Below are 18552 nucleotides of genomic sequence, written 5' to 3'. Positions count from 1 at the left end.
AACCTGTTTTGAGTCAGGTCACTAACCCACAGAAAAGTCAGTTGGGGCCTCACAAGTAAGATGCAAAAACACAACCGCTCCAAAACCCCCCCAAGCCTCACTAATGTGGCCCCAACTGTGCCGGTGGGGGCAGGGTGCTCGTGGTGGGGTCTGGCCAGGAGGAGGGGACAGACAGCTGGGGCCGGTACCTGGGGATCCTGGGTCTCAGGGAGTGCACTAACTGCTCTTCTCCTCCCCTCCCCCAGGCACCCACTCCTGCTCCAACCCAATCCTCCTCCCCTTCCCCAGAGCCAGGTGCACACACCTCTAACCCATTTCCCCCCCCTCCCCAAGCCAGGCACCACCCGACCCCCCCCCCCATACCAATCCCCCTTTCCCCCCACTCTAACCTAATTCTCGGGTTCCGGAGCCACTGCTGCTGCTACAGCCGCGCGTCTCCCTCAGGCGCTGGGGCGCCTGCGCGCTGAGCAGCCGACGCGTTGAGCGGTCGGTGCGCTGAGTGGCTGGCACACTGTGCGCCCCTCCTCCTCTTCCCCAGAGCTAGACCCCTCCCCTCCCCACTATAACCCAATCCCCCTCTCCCACTACCCTTATGCCCAGGTCCCGGAACCGCCGCTGGCGCTTCCACCACACCCACTGCCGCTGCCTGCGCTTAGCAGCCGGCTGCTAGCACGTGCAGGCTGAGACGCTGTGTGCAACCCGGCCTGCTCATGCAGGACGTGACGTAGTGCGCTGGGGGCACTCACGCAGTTTTTTTCTTCACGAGCTGCATGCGGCAGCCACCCTTAGTGTATGGCCTTTGGACACTTGCTAGTGGACATGAGTGAGTTGCCTACAGTTTGAGAAGCTTTTTGAAGCTAAAGCTTGGAGCATGAATTCTTGAACCTTTTTCCTGGCCTTGAACCTATGATATTTTCGAAGGACGAGTTGGCTGGTGGTTTTGTTGTCACACATGTACTAGGTGCTTCACAGAAAACTGACACAGTTCTTGTCTTTGTCCCAAAAGTATTTACAATCTAAATGGCAGACTTGACATGTGTCAGGGCTGTTCCCCACTATGGCACTTCATGTGGGGGCCTGCAAGAGATCATAGGATACCTTGTCTCTATAGGTGTATACATAAAAACTCCCTCGCTTTGGGAACTAGGCTGCCACCATCCAAGTTAAGAAAAAAAAAATCTCTTGGACCTGGGAAGAAATGACATGGGAAATTCTTCCAGAGGGATACCCCAAGCTCTTTTACCACAAGAAAGCTAGAAAAAACCAACGGTGATCTCTGATAGCTCACCTCTCAGTCTTAGGCATGTGTACATGGCCCTCCTGTTACCAACCAAGACACAAGAATCAACTCGTAGCCTTAAAAAAGGTGATTTTTATTAACAAAACACCAAGATACACTTGGTTGTTAGGTGTTACAGAGCTGCTGAGTAAAGAGCAGATTAAAACACAGAGAATTGTATCCCTGGGATTCAGCTTAATTACGGTGTATGGGGAGAGGGAGAGACGGATTTAGCACAAGGGAGTTTAAACAAACAACGAAACAGACAATAACTGATCATGTCTAACTAAACATTTCCTGTCACTTACATCTGTATCTTTAAAGTCTAGTCTATTTCTAGGCACAGGTATTTCTTTTCCGGGCATGGGTATCCGTGTGGTTCATCTTTTTTCCCCCAGCCCCTGGTTTTAACTCCCTAAAAGAAAGAGAAGCAGCAAGCAGATTCCCAGTCAAATCAAAGCTCAACATTTTCTTCCCATTGGTTCTCTGGGCTCCCTGCCAACATTTCCTGGCTACCTGGGTTTAGTTATTGAACACTGGGATGCTTAAATAGGAAGAGCGCTCCTTCCATCCATCCCAACAAAAAAGGAAAGAAGTAACCTGCATCAGGAAGGGACGTTATTCATTTAGACAAATGTACATTTTTTTGGGAGGGGACAGTGTTCTTCCAGTGCAGACTCCATTTTTTATACGTTTGACATGGAGAGGCACATTATGAGAAGCACTATACATAGGTGTGAACACACCAGAGTCTCTGCCCCAAAGAGCTTTCAGCATAGTGCTGCAGAAGAACAATGAGTTATCCCGTGGCACCTTAGAGACTAACCAACATACATACAATTATGAGCTTTCGTGGGCAAAACCCACTTCCTCCGATAAATTGGGGTGGAAATAACAGAAACTAAGAGTTCTCAAAAGATCGATATAACAGCAGAAGTACCTGTCAACTGTAGGATAGTGAGGCTAATTAAGTAGGCTGGATCTGTCCCATTCAAAATTTTTGATGTGGAATTGCAGATGCTAATGGCAGGAGAAATTGCCTTTTTAATGTGCCAACCACTTAATGTCTTTGTTTAGACCCAGGGTGTAACAGCATCAGATCTGGAGATCATAGAACTGGGAGAGACCTCAGAAGGTCAAGTCCAGCCCCCTGCTCTAGGCAGGACCAATTCCAACTAAATCAACCCGGCCAGGGCTTTGTCAAGCTGAGACTTAAACACCTCTAGGGATGGAGACTCCACTACTTCCCTAGGGTAACCCATTCCAGTGCTTCACCACCCTCCTAGTGAAACAGTTTTTCCTAATATCCAACCTGGACCTCTCCCACCACAACTTGAGCCCATTGCTCCTTCTTCTGCCACCTGCCACCACTGAGAACAGCCTCTCGCCAGCCTCTTTGGAACCTCCCTTCAGGAAGTTGAAGGCTGCTATCAAATCCCCCCCACTCTTCGCTTCTGCAGACTAAACAGACCGAAGTCCCTCAGCCTCTCCTCATAAGTCATATGCTCCAGCCCCCTAATCATTTTGGTTGCCCTCTGCTGGACCCTCTCCAATGCGTCCACATCCTTTTTGTAGTGGGGGGCCCAGAACTGGACACAATACTCCAGATGTGGCCTCACCAAAGGGGAATAATGACATCTCTGGATCTGCTGGCAATGCACCTCTTAATTCAACCTAATATGCCATTAGCCTTCTTGGCTACAAGGGCACACTGTTGACTCATATCCAGCTTCTCATCCACCGTAACCCGCAGGTCCTTTTCTGCAGAACTACTACTTAACCGGTTGGTCCCCAGCTTGTAACTATGCTTGGGATTCTTCCGTCCCAAGATAAAACTCCCAGTTCTGCAGACGCATGGTTTTTAGGAGTTATTTGAAAGGTGGGTGTTTGGGAAGGGCATTCTAAGCATATGAAGCCAAAAGCACAGATGTTCGAGGGGGGGGGGTGTATTTTTTAGCTCACAAGAACCTGGTACAACACAGTCGACATCACAGAAACACTTTTGTCCATTAAAAGCGGAGCTGGCATAAGCGGGCACCCTGTGTATGGGATCCACCGTGGTGTTGGTTTTTTTCTTTGCTGTTCTGTCCATTTTTTTCATTCTAAACAGAACCAGGGGCGGATACCGTTGGCTGAATTTTCAGACTCGGTGTTTGCTTTCCGAGCTAAGCAAAATGTCTTCACCTCTGTGTGTGTGAGAGAGAGAGAGAGTGAGAGAGAGGTGTATAACCCCATGGGAACAGCCTTGGGAAGCAAAGAGGCTCTCTCTGTTCCCAATCGCTCATGGAGACCAAGGTGAAATCGCGAACAATGTGCTGGCAGAAGATCGTGCTTGTATTCTGGCACTTAACTCGCAGCACTTCTCACTTGTGCACAGGAGAGCAAGCACATTGAGCTATTTTTAGGGGGAAACGATCGGTGTGACATTAATAAGCAACTGGGTCACAGTGAATCAGCCGCTGATTAGCATCTCAGAACTGCTGAGTAAAGTAATGGGTAAAGCTTTGCATATTATTCCTTTTGTATCATTTGGGGTTGGGTGGGGAGAGCTCTCCCCGTCTTCTCATCAAAATGAAAAATTCCCAAGTGTTCAAAACATTTACCAGTGGGAACGGCATGATGAAATGTTTACATTTTCAGCTGTCTTAAATAGGACGGCTACCTAGGCTTGCAGAGCATGAGAAGGCAGGGCCAGAGGCTGCAGCTAAATATAGGAGGAAGTGAAATCATACACAAGTGAGCAGCATTTGAAGTGGACAGCGCGAAAAGGTTGGGAAGGGCCTTTAAAGCGAGCTGCCTCTCTCTCGACGGTGTCGGGGGTGGAGGGCAGCAGAGACCGTCAGGCCTGCGGGATGTCCTGGTCAGAGGAGAGCACGTTACGAGGGATCCAACTAGCATATTAATTCACATGGCACAGTTCTGTGTACCATATACAAGATTGCACAATTTGTGAGGTTCATCGGTTCTTTTCTCCACCTCCCTGCTAAGCGTTCTAGCGCAGTGGTCACCAGCCAGGAGACTGGGATCTACTGGTAGATCTTGGAGCCTCTGACAGGGGACCCTGACTGGTTTGGCTGGGAAGCTATTCCAGCCCCTCCACCCACTGTCATGCTGTTCCTGTCCTCTGCCTTAGAGCTGCTCCCCTAGGAGCCTCCTGCTTGCTGTGTAGGAGGGAGAAGAGGAGGGTGCTGATGTCAGGGTGTCCCTCCTCCCCGGTACCCCATCTTCATACAGAGAAGGAGGGAGCGTGGCAATGCAAATCTCTGTTTTACACACACACACACACACACACACACAGTGTGTGTAACCACCATCAGGGAGATTTGAACCTGGAACCCTCTGGAGCTTAGTATAGGAGCCTCTAAGCTAAAAGCAAGCTGGCTCCCCGCCCATGCTGTAGAGGTCTCTTTGTCTTGTCTGTTGCTGTGGTCTAGGTACCACTGCATGGGACAGTGAACCACTCTACGTGTGTGGGTTACACGTGTCTCTGTCATTCTCACAAACACACATGGTCCTTCATGCTCCTCTCCCAACCCAGCACACATTGGGGCGGAGGGGAGGTTGTTGGCTCTTTCACTGCTTGCAAAGTGGGTTGGTTTTGGGTTTTGACTGTTCTGTGCATTTCATAATTTCCATCTCTCTTGCACTTAAATGTCATTCTTTGAGGAGTGAGTTCTAAAATGCTGAACCTGTCGTGGCTGGAGTCATTGTCCCCGTGGTAATTGCTGCTCCTGGAGGTGGCTGGCATGTCCCTGCAGCCCCTGAGAGAGGCAGAGCAGGGGGTCTCCACATGCTGTCCTGGCCTGCAGACACCACTCCTGCAGCTCCCATTGATGGGTAATGGGGAACTGTGACCAGTAGAAGCTGTGGGCTCAGTGACTGTAGATGAGGGGCAGCACATGGCACCATGGAGCCATTGCTGCACATGCCAGCCGCTTTCAGGAGCGGTGCACGGCCAGGGCAGGAGTAAGCCTGCCTGAACCCCACTGCTCCCCCACCCAGAAACAGTCTCATTTAAACGGTGCCCAGCCAGAGCCTGTTTTCTGAACCGCTGTCCCAGCCCTGAAACCCCTCCTGAATCCAACCTCCTGCCCCAGATGTGAGTCCCCCTGCACCCAAACTCCTTCCCAGAGCTTGCATCCTGAACCCCCTCCTGGACCCCAATCCCCCACCCCAGGCTAAGCCCGGAGCCCCTCCCACACTCCAAACCCCTTGGCCCAAGACCAGAGCCTGCACCCCAACCCCCTACCCACGCCTGGTGAGAGTGAATGAGGTTTGGGGAGGAAGGGGGATGGAGTGAGCAAGCTGAGGCCTCAGAGAAGGGTTGGAGCAGGGGCGGGGCCTCAGAAGGGGCGGGAAGGAAGCCGGGCAAGTATATTTGTATTTGAGGTCGATCTTTCATTGCACTTAATTGAAAAAGTGATCTTGTGGTTAAAAAGGTTGGAGACCACTCTTCTAGATTGGCCACCGTAAGAGGCAGAATGTCCCATTAAATGGACCATCGGTCTGATCTGACATGGCAGAGCTTGCATTCTTAGCTACGCTGGTTAAATACTGAGGAGGGAGAACCGTGCGCATTCCTTACCAACCTGAAAAAATGTCTCATTGTCCCTTCTTTATTTGCTCTTGGTGAATGGTCGAGCAATGGTTACTCACACACACGCTTGCAAAAACAAAATTTTAACCAGAAATGGCCCATTTTGGAAGGTCAGGACGATGCTGAACTTGGCAAAAAGGTAAGGTTTCTGCTCCCCCACTGCTAGAGAAGCAAACAAACGAACCCAGCAAGAATATGACCCCGCAATTAGGACATTGCAGTTGTGTGCACACACAATTATGTTGTAAGAGTGTGGTACGAGACTTCAAATTAAATTCTGCTGCCAAGCAACAATTCTTGCAATAGCGTGACTTCTTACACCCCAGGAAAGAAGAAGGAGGTTTAGCATTTCTAAAATTCCCTAAGACGACCCCTCAAAGATGTCAACCCCCTTCAGTGGCTTCAAGTTTTCCTTCTGACTAGAAGTATTGTGCTTATCCCAATCAGCACACCGAAATAGTCGCCCGATAGTCAGTTACGCATGCATGATGTAGCTGCAATTTCAAAATCAGAACACAGAATGCTTGCCTCAATCTAGAGAATTCTGTAAAAAAAAAAAATAATAATAATAATAATCATAAAGTCCATTACACTAGCAAATGTATGTGGTGGTATTTCAAAGTGCTTACAGGTGTTTCAAGGAGCAACGAATGGGCTAATTAATCAAGTCAGTGCTTCTATGGCGTGTGTGGAGTAATCTGCTCAAAATGCGCGCTAGCAGGGCATTCCATTTTGTGTACAGACAGTTCCAACGGAAATAGCAGGAGGATTCCTTCCCGCTTTTGGTATGGTTTGTTGCTATTCTGTCGTGTGCCTGGCTGCACAGTGGGTATAAAATGATCCTGCAAATGCTAAAATCCTTCTGCTCTGGCAAGCCACGGAGCCCCTATCTCCTGTTTTGACGCCATTTTCCTTCAGTTTTAAGTCTGGAGCTAAGCAGGCTGGATATGTGCCGTCAAGCTCATGATGTAGCCAAGAGCGACCCTGGGATGAGTTGATGAAAGCCTATTCTCATTCCCGTCTGCTGGGGACCTACTAACCTTAAAATGGAGTCGTTTTCAGTCGAAGCCTGAGCTTGTCCCAGTCGAGAACTGACTGACTTGTGTGGCCCACCCAGTCACTAATTCCTAGTGTTAGCTCCACCAGGGGGAGGCCCCGATGCACACTTCAGTGGCAAACTGGTGGCTCCTGGTTGCACAAGGGGAATTCTTGCTCCATCAATGTATTACTTTCTACCTGAGGGTCAGGTGCTGCTTTTATTGTACCGTTCCCCCTCTTGCATAGGTTTTGGGGCCACTCTGTAGGGATGTAAAAAATATATAAACATAGTAACCATGTAATCGATTAAAAAATTAGATCCGTTACACAGTTAATTGTGGGGTTCATCCACATTTTTTGAGGTTTACAGGATATTTCGAAAAAGCCTTCCCTTTTCGAGAGAACCGCGTCTAGACTGAGGTTTTACTTTCGAAATAGCGCTTTTTCAAAAGAGTGCCATGACGCCATTATACAAACGAAGTGCGGGAAATTCAAATCCTGGCTTCATTTGCAATTTCGAAGTGCCTAATTTACATCGCTCTGTCGAAAGAGGGATGTAGTCTAGATGTACCTGGAGATACTGAGTTGTGAAAAAATGTTTATAATGTATGTGTTCTAGTCAATGACTTGTCTCAATCTGCAGTGTAACATGACCAACTGTAATTGGGTAGGTGAATTTTAAAGGCCAGTTTTTTTATAGAGTTCTCCAGATAGTCTCTCTTTTACTAGAGCTTGTAAAACAGGCCCCGAGAAGTGAAGGTTATTGAAGATTTGATGTCTCTCTTCATCAGAGTAGCACTTTCAGTCTTTGTGGCATTCCTAAAAGCCACTTGTACAGTATTTTGAAATCCAGGGGACTGTACGCATAAAATGCTACTACTAGTGGAAAGCAATGACTGCTGAGGAAACACAAAGAAGGAATGTCTTGGTGAAATGTTGCCAACTTAAATTTGCTAAAACGTCGCAGTTCTGTTAAGACTGAGCCTGAATGTTCTGACATGCGTGTTTTTAATGAGTAACTCTATTCAGAAGGCGTAACGTACTCTGTGCACAGATGGGTGTGTGTTCAGCTCAGTGCTCTTGGCATTATGGAAAGGAATTGTTCACGAAAGGATCTTCTCTTTCTAGCAGAGTATAGGGGCCCCTTTCTGTAGGGTATTTGTGCGTTTTGTGGGGGCGGAAGGCAGGGGGAACGGGTAAAGGAAAACCTAGTCTTGCAAATTTCAAGACATGAAGAGTCTGAAAATAGCTCTCTTACCTGAAATGGCCTATTCCAGTATTTTGGATCCCTGGAATATTTGGATTTCATATTAGATACGTGCTTTTTCCATGTAGTTCTGTCTGTTGTAAATCTCAATTTGCCTACCTCTTCAGCTTAGTGTCTAGCTCCTAGATGGGAAGAAATGCATCTTTTTTTGAAAACCAGTTTTTGAAAACCAGTTTTTGCATGAATGGATGGTAGAACTTTTGTTAGCAATGGGATTGTGCAAATTAGCCACCTGTGCATTAATGGGCTTGGTGAAAGCCTGTACCATACACCGCCACCTGGGTTTTCTGATCATGGCCGTAGCAGATGAGACATCTGGATTTTCTAAGAGAATTTCAGTGCCTGCTGTAAGGTGCTACAGACACCTACTCCATTATCTGCAAAATGGGTACAGCACAGACAATAAAGGATCCTTCTCTCTCTCTCTCTCGCACGCGCACACACACACACACACACACACACACACACACACACACACACACACACACACACACATATATATATCATGCAGTTTGACCTCCGTGTCCTGTTGATCCTGGCCGTCCCTGAGGGGTACTACTGGAGTACTAGTCACGAAGAGGGACATGCCAGCTAGGAATTTGACAGAAACTAGAATGGCATTTCATACAGGCTACCAAACAGCCATCCCATGGCAATGGCTCTGGGTTACTACCAACCTGGGCTGGATTTGAAGTGTTGACAGAAAAACTCTTATTATATTTACAGTACCCTGGATTAGGGATATAAAAACCACCTACAATAACTAACTGGTTAAACTGTTTAACCAGTTAACTACCAGACGCGTGCAATGAGGGGCTTTTTCAGTCCCGAGGGCAGTGTGGGGCTGCTCCCATCCCAGACTCACCACAGGGGCTGCCCTGGCTCTGGGGTGTGGGGGAGGGAGAGGAAGTAGGTTAACCAGTTACCTTGTAAGCAGGCTAATAGTTAACCTCTTGCATCCCTATCTTGGATGATCCATCATCTGAGCCTGTTGAAAACTGATTTTATTTTTTTTTCGGATATTTCCCTAAACATATTAAATGGCTTCCCCTGCTCTGTCGAGTCTGTGTTAGGATTTAAGTGATTTAAAACACAAAGCTGCGCTCCCTCTCCTACCAAGCGTAGGTGCTGGTGGACTCAACCAGCAGCAAATTAGAGCAATGACTGCTTCTCTATGTTTGCTAAACCATGTCTGATTGTTGTTGGTTTTTTTTTTTTAAACAGGATCCAACAGCTGCATCTATCTCAGACAGAGACTGCGATACAAGGGAGGGAGAGACCGTAGCCATGAACTATAAACCATCCCCACTTCAGGTGAAACTAGGTGAGTCTCTGCATGGTGAATTTTTTAAAAACACAAGCTTGCCAAAGGAGTGCAGCTTGCCACAGGCATGCAGGCTATGACACATGAGTCCCAGTTATCACACCGGAGCTCTCCAGTCAGCTGCCACAGCTTGTGGAACAGTTGACAGATCTGACTGTGCGGCAGATAACTTGTTGCACGGGAAGACCCTCTCTTCTATTACTTCACTGGGGCTTGTAAAATGTAGGCTGAAGGAGACCCTCTTGTGAAGACCTCCCAGAAAGGATGGGGTCACTTTTTGTCTCTGAAGAAGGGCATCAAGGTAAGAGAAATGTAGAAGTTGTCAGGGTGAAATGCAGCGGCTGTCCTGAGCTAAGCGGAGACTTTCGATCTTCAAAATTCACTGGAGATCCCACTCCGCCTCCTTTCCTTCAGCAGGTCCCTTCTTCTGCCTTCCTAGTATGGGAGCCAGCTCCATCCTTGCAGCAGCCTGTGTTGGCTGTCTGGCTGCTCCCAGGGTGGGTAGGACTTGAACCCACCACCTTGCGCTCCCCAGGTGAGTGCTCTATTTGCTCTAACGACCATATAAGTCTTGCGTAATTGCTTCTCAAACACAACTCTTAAGTGAGTGCCCTATGCCTGTGTAGGTAAGCAAGTATCTGGTGGGCTCGTTCCTATATGCAAATGAATGCACCGCCTCAGCTTTGTTCAAGACAGCCACTGGATTTCATCCCCAGTGACTTTTAAGCATAGCATTTTATCTGCACTAAATGCGTATCTCCCCTTCATCCAACTCTTCAGAGTCAGAAAGTGACACCACCTTTCCTGGTAGGGCAAGAAGGAGGGACTTTCCCAACGTAAATGTAAATGTTTGAGACCATCCGACGCCTACTTGCTTAGTGAAGCAGGCGCATTAGAGGCGCTATTTGAGAGAGAACTGTGAGGAGAACTCCCACCAGAGTTTGGATAGAAATATGGCCTGTCATGCATCTGTCAAACACCCACGTTTAGACTCCAAGCTTTGTGTATGGGTGTGCCAAGAATGTGAGGAGTGTTAATGCACGTGGGGCAGAATGGGACTGGCTTGATTTCTTGAACCATTGGAGCTGTTTGTTAATCCTTGTCAACTGCGACTACTTTCATTGTTCACTTAAAAACCGCCAGACTTACAAGGTACGCTCACAGTTGGCCGTGGCTAACCTTTTTGTTTCTACCCTCGTTCCCTTACCTCTTCTCTTGTGTCTCCTTCATTTTCTGCCTGGTGTGGATCTTGATCTCCTCAGGGCAGGGACTGTCTTTAAATTCTGTTCCATGCTCTGTCAAAAGTTATGGCACAATATAAATATTCCAGAGTTTTTTTTGCATACCTATTGCAATGGGAAACAGAGGCCAGGTGTCAGGGCTCCTCCCCTCTCTGGCACTCCGAGTGCAGAAAGTGGGGGCCAGCAAAAGACCTGGAATACCCAGGCTCGGCTTACAAAAAGAACGAAACTCTCCAGCGTCACAGATGCTCTGGCTCTGGAAGATAGGCTGCCATCATCAAGTGATTTTAAAGAGCCTTTTGAAAACAGAATGGAACACTTGAATTCCCAAGCTCCCCTGCCACAAGAGAGCTTAAAAAAAGGAAGCAAAACCACAGAAAACAAAGTGTATCTCTGATAGCTGACCTCTCAGGCTAGGCACGCACACACACGGACCTTCCTGTTACCTTCCAGGACCTAAAGAATCAACTCATCGCCTTAAAAAAGGCGATCTTATTAAAAAAGAACAGCTCAAAACGCAAAGAACCGTAGCTCTTTGGGCAGTAGTTTGAATATGGTGACGGGGGGAGGGAAGGCATAGAGTCACACAGAGAAGTTTAACCAAACAACCAAAACAATGAAAAATACCCTGATTGTGACTAAATACACATTTTCCCTTATTTATTCACGATCCCTCCATGCCCCGAATTCCTTGGAGGCCTGGTAGTCCTCCTGCTTAAACTCACTCACAAAGGCTATGTCTAGACTGCAGGCTTCTTTCGAAAGAGGCTCTTTCGAAAGCATCTTTCGAAAGAGCCTCTTTCGAAAGAGAGCGTCTAGACTGCACGGAGAAATTTCGAAAAAGCGGCTTGCTTTTTCGAAAGAAAGCATCCAGTGAGTCTGGATGCTCTCTTTTGAAGAAGCCCTATTTACATTGAAGAACGCCTTCTTTCGAAAGAGGAACTTTCGAAGTTAGTCACTGAGGGCTGCCCATCACTCCTCCTATCCAGCATGCCAGAACTCCAGGCCTATTGCAGATGTGCCAAGAGGATACTGGCAATAACTGTTTTTAACACAGGCAATTGTTCCAGTATCAAACTCAGCCCTTTGATCTGATACTAAACCATTTTTTCTCCCTCATGGAAAAACCACATCAGTATTCTAGGACTCTTGGGTCAAATGAGCTTATTGAAAATACCAACTCCACATGAACACCGCTTTTCCCTTCCAGAGCCAGAATGCTGCTTTGGTGGTATGCCACATCCTAGGAGTGGAAGTGAATTGGAAATCATTGATCTGTCTAGCTTCGGATGGCGTCCGTATTTGGAAGAGCTTTCCATTCTATCTTGTGGCAGCCCCGGGGTAGCTGGAATGTAGGTGTTCATGAACAGGTGTTATACATAGAACCTCATGATTGCCCTGAAGTTTTTGATGATTCCTGTATGGCTGGGATTGGCTTGAACACACAGGTGCAGTAAAACGTTAAGTTTTTTTCTCCAGTAAAAATATCGTGGGACCATATTTTTAAAAAACACACAAGTGGGTGGTTGCTAGTTCCATGAACATAGTATCTCCTGGTTCCGACGATAAACCCTAGGCATTTACTTATGATATATTACTGTGACTCAATGAAATGAATGCCTTGTTAATCACTTCATTCTTCTATGTTTGCTCGATATGTATTCTGATTCTCCTACTATTTGTATCACGGTGTCAGACTGTAAATTCATCAGAGCAGGGACTTTGCCTCTTATTTGTTGATAACGGGCTGTTCTTCAGCATGGCTTTGAATGTCTGTGAACGTAAGCATTCGTGTGGGGTTCCCAGCTCATCCTCACCAGAAAGTGTAACAAATGGAGCTGGTACCTCAAGCTTAGGCAAGCAGGGGCTGTGTTAAGATGAAAAAGGAGAACAAAATAGTACCCAAATGTAAATCTCAGAGTTTGGTATCCACTGGAAAGCTAATTCCCCATGTGAATTCCACAATCTTCTGCATTGTTTTTATGATGCTTAGGCTGCCTGTTTGACTACTTGACACTTCTAATTCTTTTTCAGTGATGAAATTTTTAGCAGTCTTAGGTTTGTCCTACCAATGTTTCAGACAAAATGGTGTAAATAGTGGCCCATGAGTGTAGAATGTGTAAACGGAGCTAATTATTTGAGTTCCGAGATGGAACTGTATATAGGTAGGTGAGAAATCGCAGGAGTCTTGCTGACTCCAGCATGTGCTGACTTCCTTCGCCCACTTGGTAGTTTTGATTTGGAGCACGCAATAGGCTTTAGACATTTTTCTTTCGCCTACTCTGAACCCCACCACAACGAAGCGAACGTGGGGCACAATTTGATGCATGGCTAGGAATTGTCATCACTGCTAGGGTCTGGATGGCAATGATCACAGTTTCAGGGTAACTGCAGTCCTACCCCTTGTCTCCATGCTCCACTGCAGGACTGTTCTGAAGTCTTCGTTTAGCACCTGTGTCCACTCTGCCTCACGGCCAACCTGGGCTTTGCTGTATCTCCAAAGGCCATGACCAGAGTATCATAGAATCAGAGGGGTGGAAGAGACCTCAGGAGTCCTCAAGTCCGATCCTTTGCTAAAAGTAGGACCAACGCCAACTAAATCATTCCAGCCCGGGCTTTGTCAAGCCGGGACTTAAAAACCTCTAGGGACGGAGATTCCACCCCGTCCCTAGGGAACCCATCCCAGGGCTTCCCCACCCTCCTAGGGAAATAGTTTTTCCTAATATCCAACCTAGACCTTCCCCACTGCAACTTGAGCCCATTGCTCCTTGTTCTGCCACCTGCCACGACTGAGAACAGCCTCTCTCCATCTTCTTTGGACCCCCCTTCAGGTAGTTGCAGGCCTCTATCAAATTCCCCCCCTCACTCTTCTCTTCTGCAGACTAAATAAGCCCAAATCCATCAGCCTCTCCTCGAAAGTCATGTGCTCCAGCACCCTAGTCATTTTTGTTGCCTTCCACTAGACTCTTATAATGTATCTGCCTCTTTTCTATAGTGGGGGGCACAGAATTGGATGCAATATTCCAGATATGGTCTCACCAGAGCCGAATAAAAGGGAATAATCACTTCTCTAGATCTGCTGGCGTTGCTCTTCCTAATGCACACTAATGTGCCGTTAGCCTTCTTGGCTACAAGGGTGCCCTGTTGGCTCTCATCCAACTTCTCATCCACTGGAATCCCCAGGTTCTTTTCTGCCGAACTGCTGCTTAGCCCGTCGGTCCTTGGCCGATAGCTGAGCTGTAGCAGTATTTCCAGTCGTTGCCTGCTACTCCACAGTTCTTGCTCAGTGAGCACCTTCATTCTTAAGATAAAAGTGTTGCAGAGAGAACTTACAAAGGCACCGCTACAAGTTCCTGTGCTCCTGGAGAAAGCTTCTCAGAGGCCACCTATTGGTCTTGTACGTCCCTAATAGGCTGAAATCTTTTCAATCCTTTCCGCAAGGGTTGGGCTCCCTCGAGCGAAAGGTGCTGTCCAGTTGCTGAGTCAGAGAAGTCCTGACTCTGGTAATAAAAAGCTGGGATTAGACAAAGTCCTTTCCTCATCAGCTGCTCTCGCAAAAATCCAGTTTGAGCCAGCATTTGTGAGCTTCCCCCAGGGGGACGCCCGAGCAACCCTGCCTATAGGGCGCGCTGGCCTGCCGCAGCCCCTGCCTTGGGGGGGGTCCGCTCCAGCCCAACAGTGGACAAGGGGGTCGCTCCAGCCGTATTGGAGCAGCCCTCCCGCCCTGCCTCCCTTTAATTGGTTAACCGATTAAACAATATGTTTAACCAGTTAATTGATTAAACAGGATTTAACATCCCTCCTCTGCATCAAGTTTAGAGGGCAGTCTAAGGGAGACGTGGCTGGTCTAATCAATAAAGTCCGTTTTCCCACTTCGCTCAGCGCGTGACCTTTTCCCTTTAGACTCTTGGGTGCAGGGAGCTGACTTCCGAGGTGACCCTAATGTCAGGTGGTCAGCTGGACTGCAGAGCCATGTGCTCAAGGCTGCAGTCTTGAGCCGGTGAACGTGTGCGCTTGGATTTTTCTTGCAAGCCGGCCGGGTAGAAGTGACATGAATTGCAGCAGCCCCAGATAAATGATCAACTGGTGTCTTTGCGATTGGTTTCCCTCTGAGCCGAGAGCTCACGCTGACATTTCTCTTCATTCCAAACCATCCAGTGGCAGATGCCAGAGAGCCCCATGAGGAGAAGCAAGTGTCGCAAAGTAGCCTTTGATCGGCGCTACAGTCGTTCAATTTTTATCCTCTCCTAGCGCATTCAGAAATGGTCGCTGTACGAGTACTAGCAACAGCAGAGCTGTTTCACCGATTAATTGGGTACTAGCACCTTCCTACTGGCAATGGCATGGCAGGAGATTTCTTTTTTGTCGCTGAGAGATATTATATGGTTTACTCTTGGAGCACCAGAGCTCCTATTAGGGAGGAATTCTCCTCTCCTGGAGCCTGGGGGGGCATGAATGCCCCAGATTCCATAACTGCCTTTCTGATGGCCCCAACTCACTTTTCCTGGCCCCAAACCCAGCAGCACCTTGGGCAGGTGAGAGAGATTGAACGGCTTTGGGGTGGGTGAGGATTGGGATTTGAAGGAGAGATGTGGGGGAGCGGAGCTATCCTCTGACAAGCTACCGCTGGGGTTCTGTATTAACCGTAGTAAACCTTATTAGATCTCTAAGGACTTTGCTCTCCTCCCACTTTCCCCTCTGTCAATTCTAATGCTCCTGTGATGTTGACAGGGACTAGATAGATTCCTGCTAGAGGCTGTCGCTGCTGCTGCTTAATCTGCCGGAGGGCTCACTGTGGAGTAGCAAAGGGGATACACACCCCGAGCCTGCTGAGCAAGCTGCAGCCGTCATGCATAGCGAGTGTGAGGGGGACAAGCCATCAAATTGGAGTTTTACGTGTCCATGTAAAACAATGGCCTGTTGGCGACTGGCTCAACTTCTGTCTCTTGCAAATTGTTCATTTTTTGTTCCTGCCACTCAGTTGTTTTGTGCGCAAGAGTCCTAAGATTTTAGTCTGTACCAGCACAGGTTGAATCTCTCTGGTCCAGCACCCTCAGACCTGAGCCAGAGAATTTGCCAGACCACGGGAGGTCAGTATTGTCTAGCAGTATTACCAGCACTTCCCCTGCTTACTGGGCTCTTAGAGGACATTGAGGGGTTAATTAGAGCTAAATAACACAGAATCCTGAGCGCCAGGACTGGGGGCTGTAAACAAACTTTACGGGGCTGCAGGACACTTGGCCACATCCACGATAAGCGGACATCCAGCTAACTCAAATCATGCCAGACCACGGACGTTGCTGGACTCAAGAGGTTCAACCTGTAGGGAGGAACTCAGACTTCTGGTTTTCGTAGAGTCTGTCTGCTTTTATGGGTTTCCGCGTAGACGTTAATTAGGTTGTTTGTCGACTTCAAAATGCAAAAAACACTTCGTGTTTGTGCCAAAACATCGAGGAGGCCTGGAGCACCATAAAGACTCACAGATTTATTCGTGTGTAAGCTTTTGTGGGCTTATGTTCCAATACCTGTGTTAGCCTTTAAGGCAGTGGTCCCCAACCATTTAAGGTTGCCGGGCGCCAGGGGGCGTGGCTGTTCACCTGCCGGGCGCCAGGGGGCGGGGACACTTGCGTGCCCGGGGGTGGCCCCCCCCCATAGCCGTGCGCCTGGGGGTGGCCCCCCCCATAGCCGTGCGCCCGGGGGCACCCCCCCCATAGCCACGCGCCTGGGGCCGGTGCCCCCCCCCGCAAGCGCCGCGCGCCCGGGGCCGGCGTTCACCGTGCGCCATGTGCCCAGGGCCAGGTCAGCCCGCGGGCACCGTGTTGGGGACCACGGCTTTAAGGAACCTCAGGACTCCTTGTTTCTTTTGTAGATACAGACTACTCCCACAACCCCTCTGAGACTTTATTTGCGCTGTCTATCATATTAGCATCTCTTAGCCAACAGGCAGGATGCCTGTACGCCACAAGCAACTCTCCACAGTAAACATCCCTGAGAGCACGTCGTTCTGCTGCTGATCTAAGCCTAGCAGTCCGATGCAGAATTCCCATCTCAAAGCTGATGCCGTGTGATGTACCCCCTGATGTGGTAGCTTAGATAGCTGGCTTTAAGGCTGGGTTTAGATTCCAGGCTCTGGCTTGATGGCGAGCAGAGTTAATTGAGGAACGAATCCAGTGGGGGAAAGAGGGCAGGCTGATGCACACGCCCTGCTAATGTCTCCGACTGCCTTCCTCTGGAATGACATTGATTCATGACAGAGATTGCATTGCTCTGCTGCTGGGAAGGAAAGGCACAGGGAACACTAATCAATGTCAGCTGCGAACAGCGGGGACTTCAACCTTCAAGACAGCAAAATCTGTATTCCTGGTCCGATCCTCTGCCCCCACGGAGGGCAGCCTTCCTTACTCTCTCCAGAGTGGTCCCGAAATGCTGATTTTTCTTTTTCGGCAGCCAGTTTAATTTTCCTTTCTGAAGGAAATGCAATGGGGGGGAGGGCAGTATTGGTTTTTAAAACAGCTTCACGTGGCGCATACGATAGCGTAACCCATGGCTGACAGCATTCAAGGACATAGCGCTTTATGCACGGGGTCAGACATAATGACAGAGGACAGGTGTCCGAATTTTGCTCGGCTGTGGGTTGCCGTGGCAGCTCGCCACAAGCTTAAGAGCGGCAGCTAAATTATGTAAAATAGGGCCAACGGCAGCAGCCCTTCTTTGCAATAAAGAATCTGCAAGGTTCCTGCCTGACCATTCCCTGCTCAGATCAATAAGAAGAGTTGCATGCTGGGATATGTAGTTTGTAGCAGACATATCTGCATATTAACTGTGAGTCCAACTTCTTTTATGGAGCTGAACGTGTCCTACAACTCTGAAACAAAAGACAGGACTCTGTAGCACTTTAGAGACTAACAAGATGGTTTATTGGGTGATGAGCTTTCGTGGGCCAGACCCACTTCCTCAGATCAAATAGTGGAAGAAAATTATCACAACCACATGTATCCTTTAGTATAATTTTAAAAAATGAACACATATGAAAAGGACAAATCAAATTTCAGAACAGAAGAGAGATGGGCGGGGGGTAAGGTATGTGTTCATTTTTTTTTAATTGTATCCTTTGGTATATTTGGTTGTGACCATTTTCTTCCACTACAGGCAGTCCCTGGGTTACGTACAAGATAGAGACTGTAGGTTTGTTCTTAAGTTGAATTTGTATGTAAGTCGGAACTGGTACACATTGTAGGGGAAACTCTAGCCAAACATTTCTCCAGAGCTCAGTTTTATTCTCCCACACCTCACTTCCCTCAGTCCTTTATTCTCAAGCTGAGGTGTCTGCTGAGAAAAGCCGCTCCGCGTCTCCCTGGTCTGCTGGGGGGGGGGTGCTAGCTTCGTGTCTCCTGGTCTGCTGGGGGGCGGGGGGGCCCAGCAGACCAGGGAGACGCGGAGCGGCTTTTCTTGCCGCGGAGGACGCAGACGGTGGGACCGCAGCCGTCTCGGCGGTCTGCTGGGGGGGGGGGCGCAGCTAATGCGGGGTTGCCTCACCCCGTTTGTAAGTAGGGATCCGATGTAAGTCGGATCGATGTAAGTCGGATCCATGTAACCCGGGGACTGCCTGTATTTGATCTGAGGAAGTGGGTCTGGCCCACGAAAGCTCATCACCTAATAAACCATCTTGTTAGTCTCTAAAGTGCTACAGAGTCCTGTTTTTTGTTTCAGCTACACCAGACTAACACGGCTACATTTCTATCACTATCCTACAACCCTGTTGTTCTTTGTCCTGTTTCCTTGGTGTCTCTTTCCTGGCTATTTATG

General features: G+C 48.4%; 1 protein-coding gene across 4 annotated transcripts in view; it reads left to right on the top strand.

The window, feature by feature from the left end:
- FAM219A (family with sequence similarity 219 member A) overlaps positions 1-18552 on the top strand; it is a 151019-nt gene that overhangs the window by 82997 nt on the left and 49470 nt on the right. For all 4 annotated transcript variants that reach the window (XR_012905012.2, XM_075932801.2, XM_075932800.2 and 1 more), the window contains exon 2: positions 9406-9505. Coding sequence is in view for 3 of the 4 variants with exons in the window: in XM_075932801.2 (XP_075788916.2) it covers positions 9406-9505 (100 nt within the window). In the remaining variant the exon portion in view is untranslated. The remainder of the gene's footprint in view (positions 1-9405; positions 9506-18552) is intronic.

Source organism: Pelodiscus sinensis, chromosome 6 (genome assembly GCF_052426305.1).
Source record: "Pelodiscus sinensis isolate ZL-2025 chromosome 6, ASM5242630v1, whole genome shotgun sequence".
NCBI lineage: Eukaryota > Metazoa > Chordata > Testudines > Trionychidae > Pelodiscus > Pelodiscus sinensis.
Note: the sequence above shows the minus strand (reverse complement) of the source record. Positions and strands in the feature narration are given on the sequence as shown.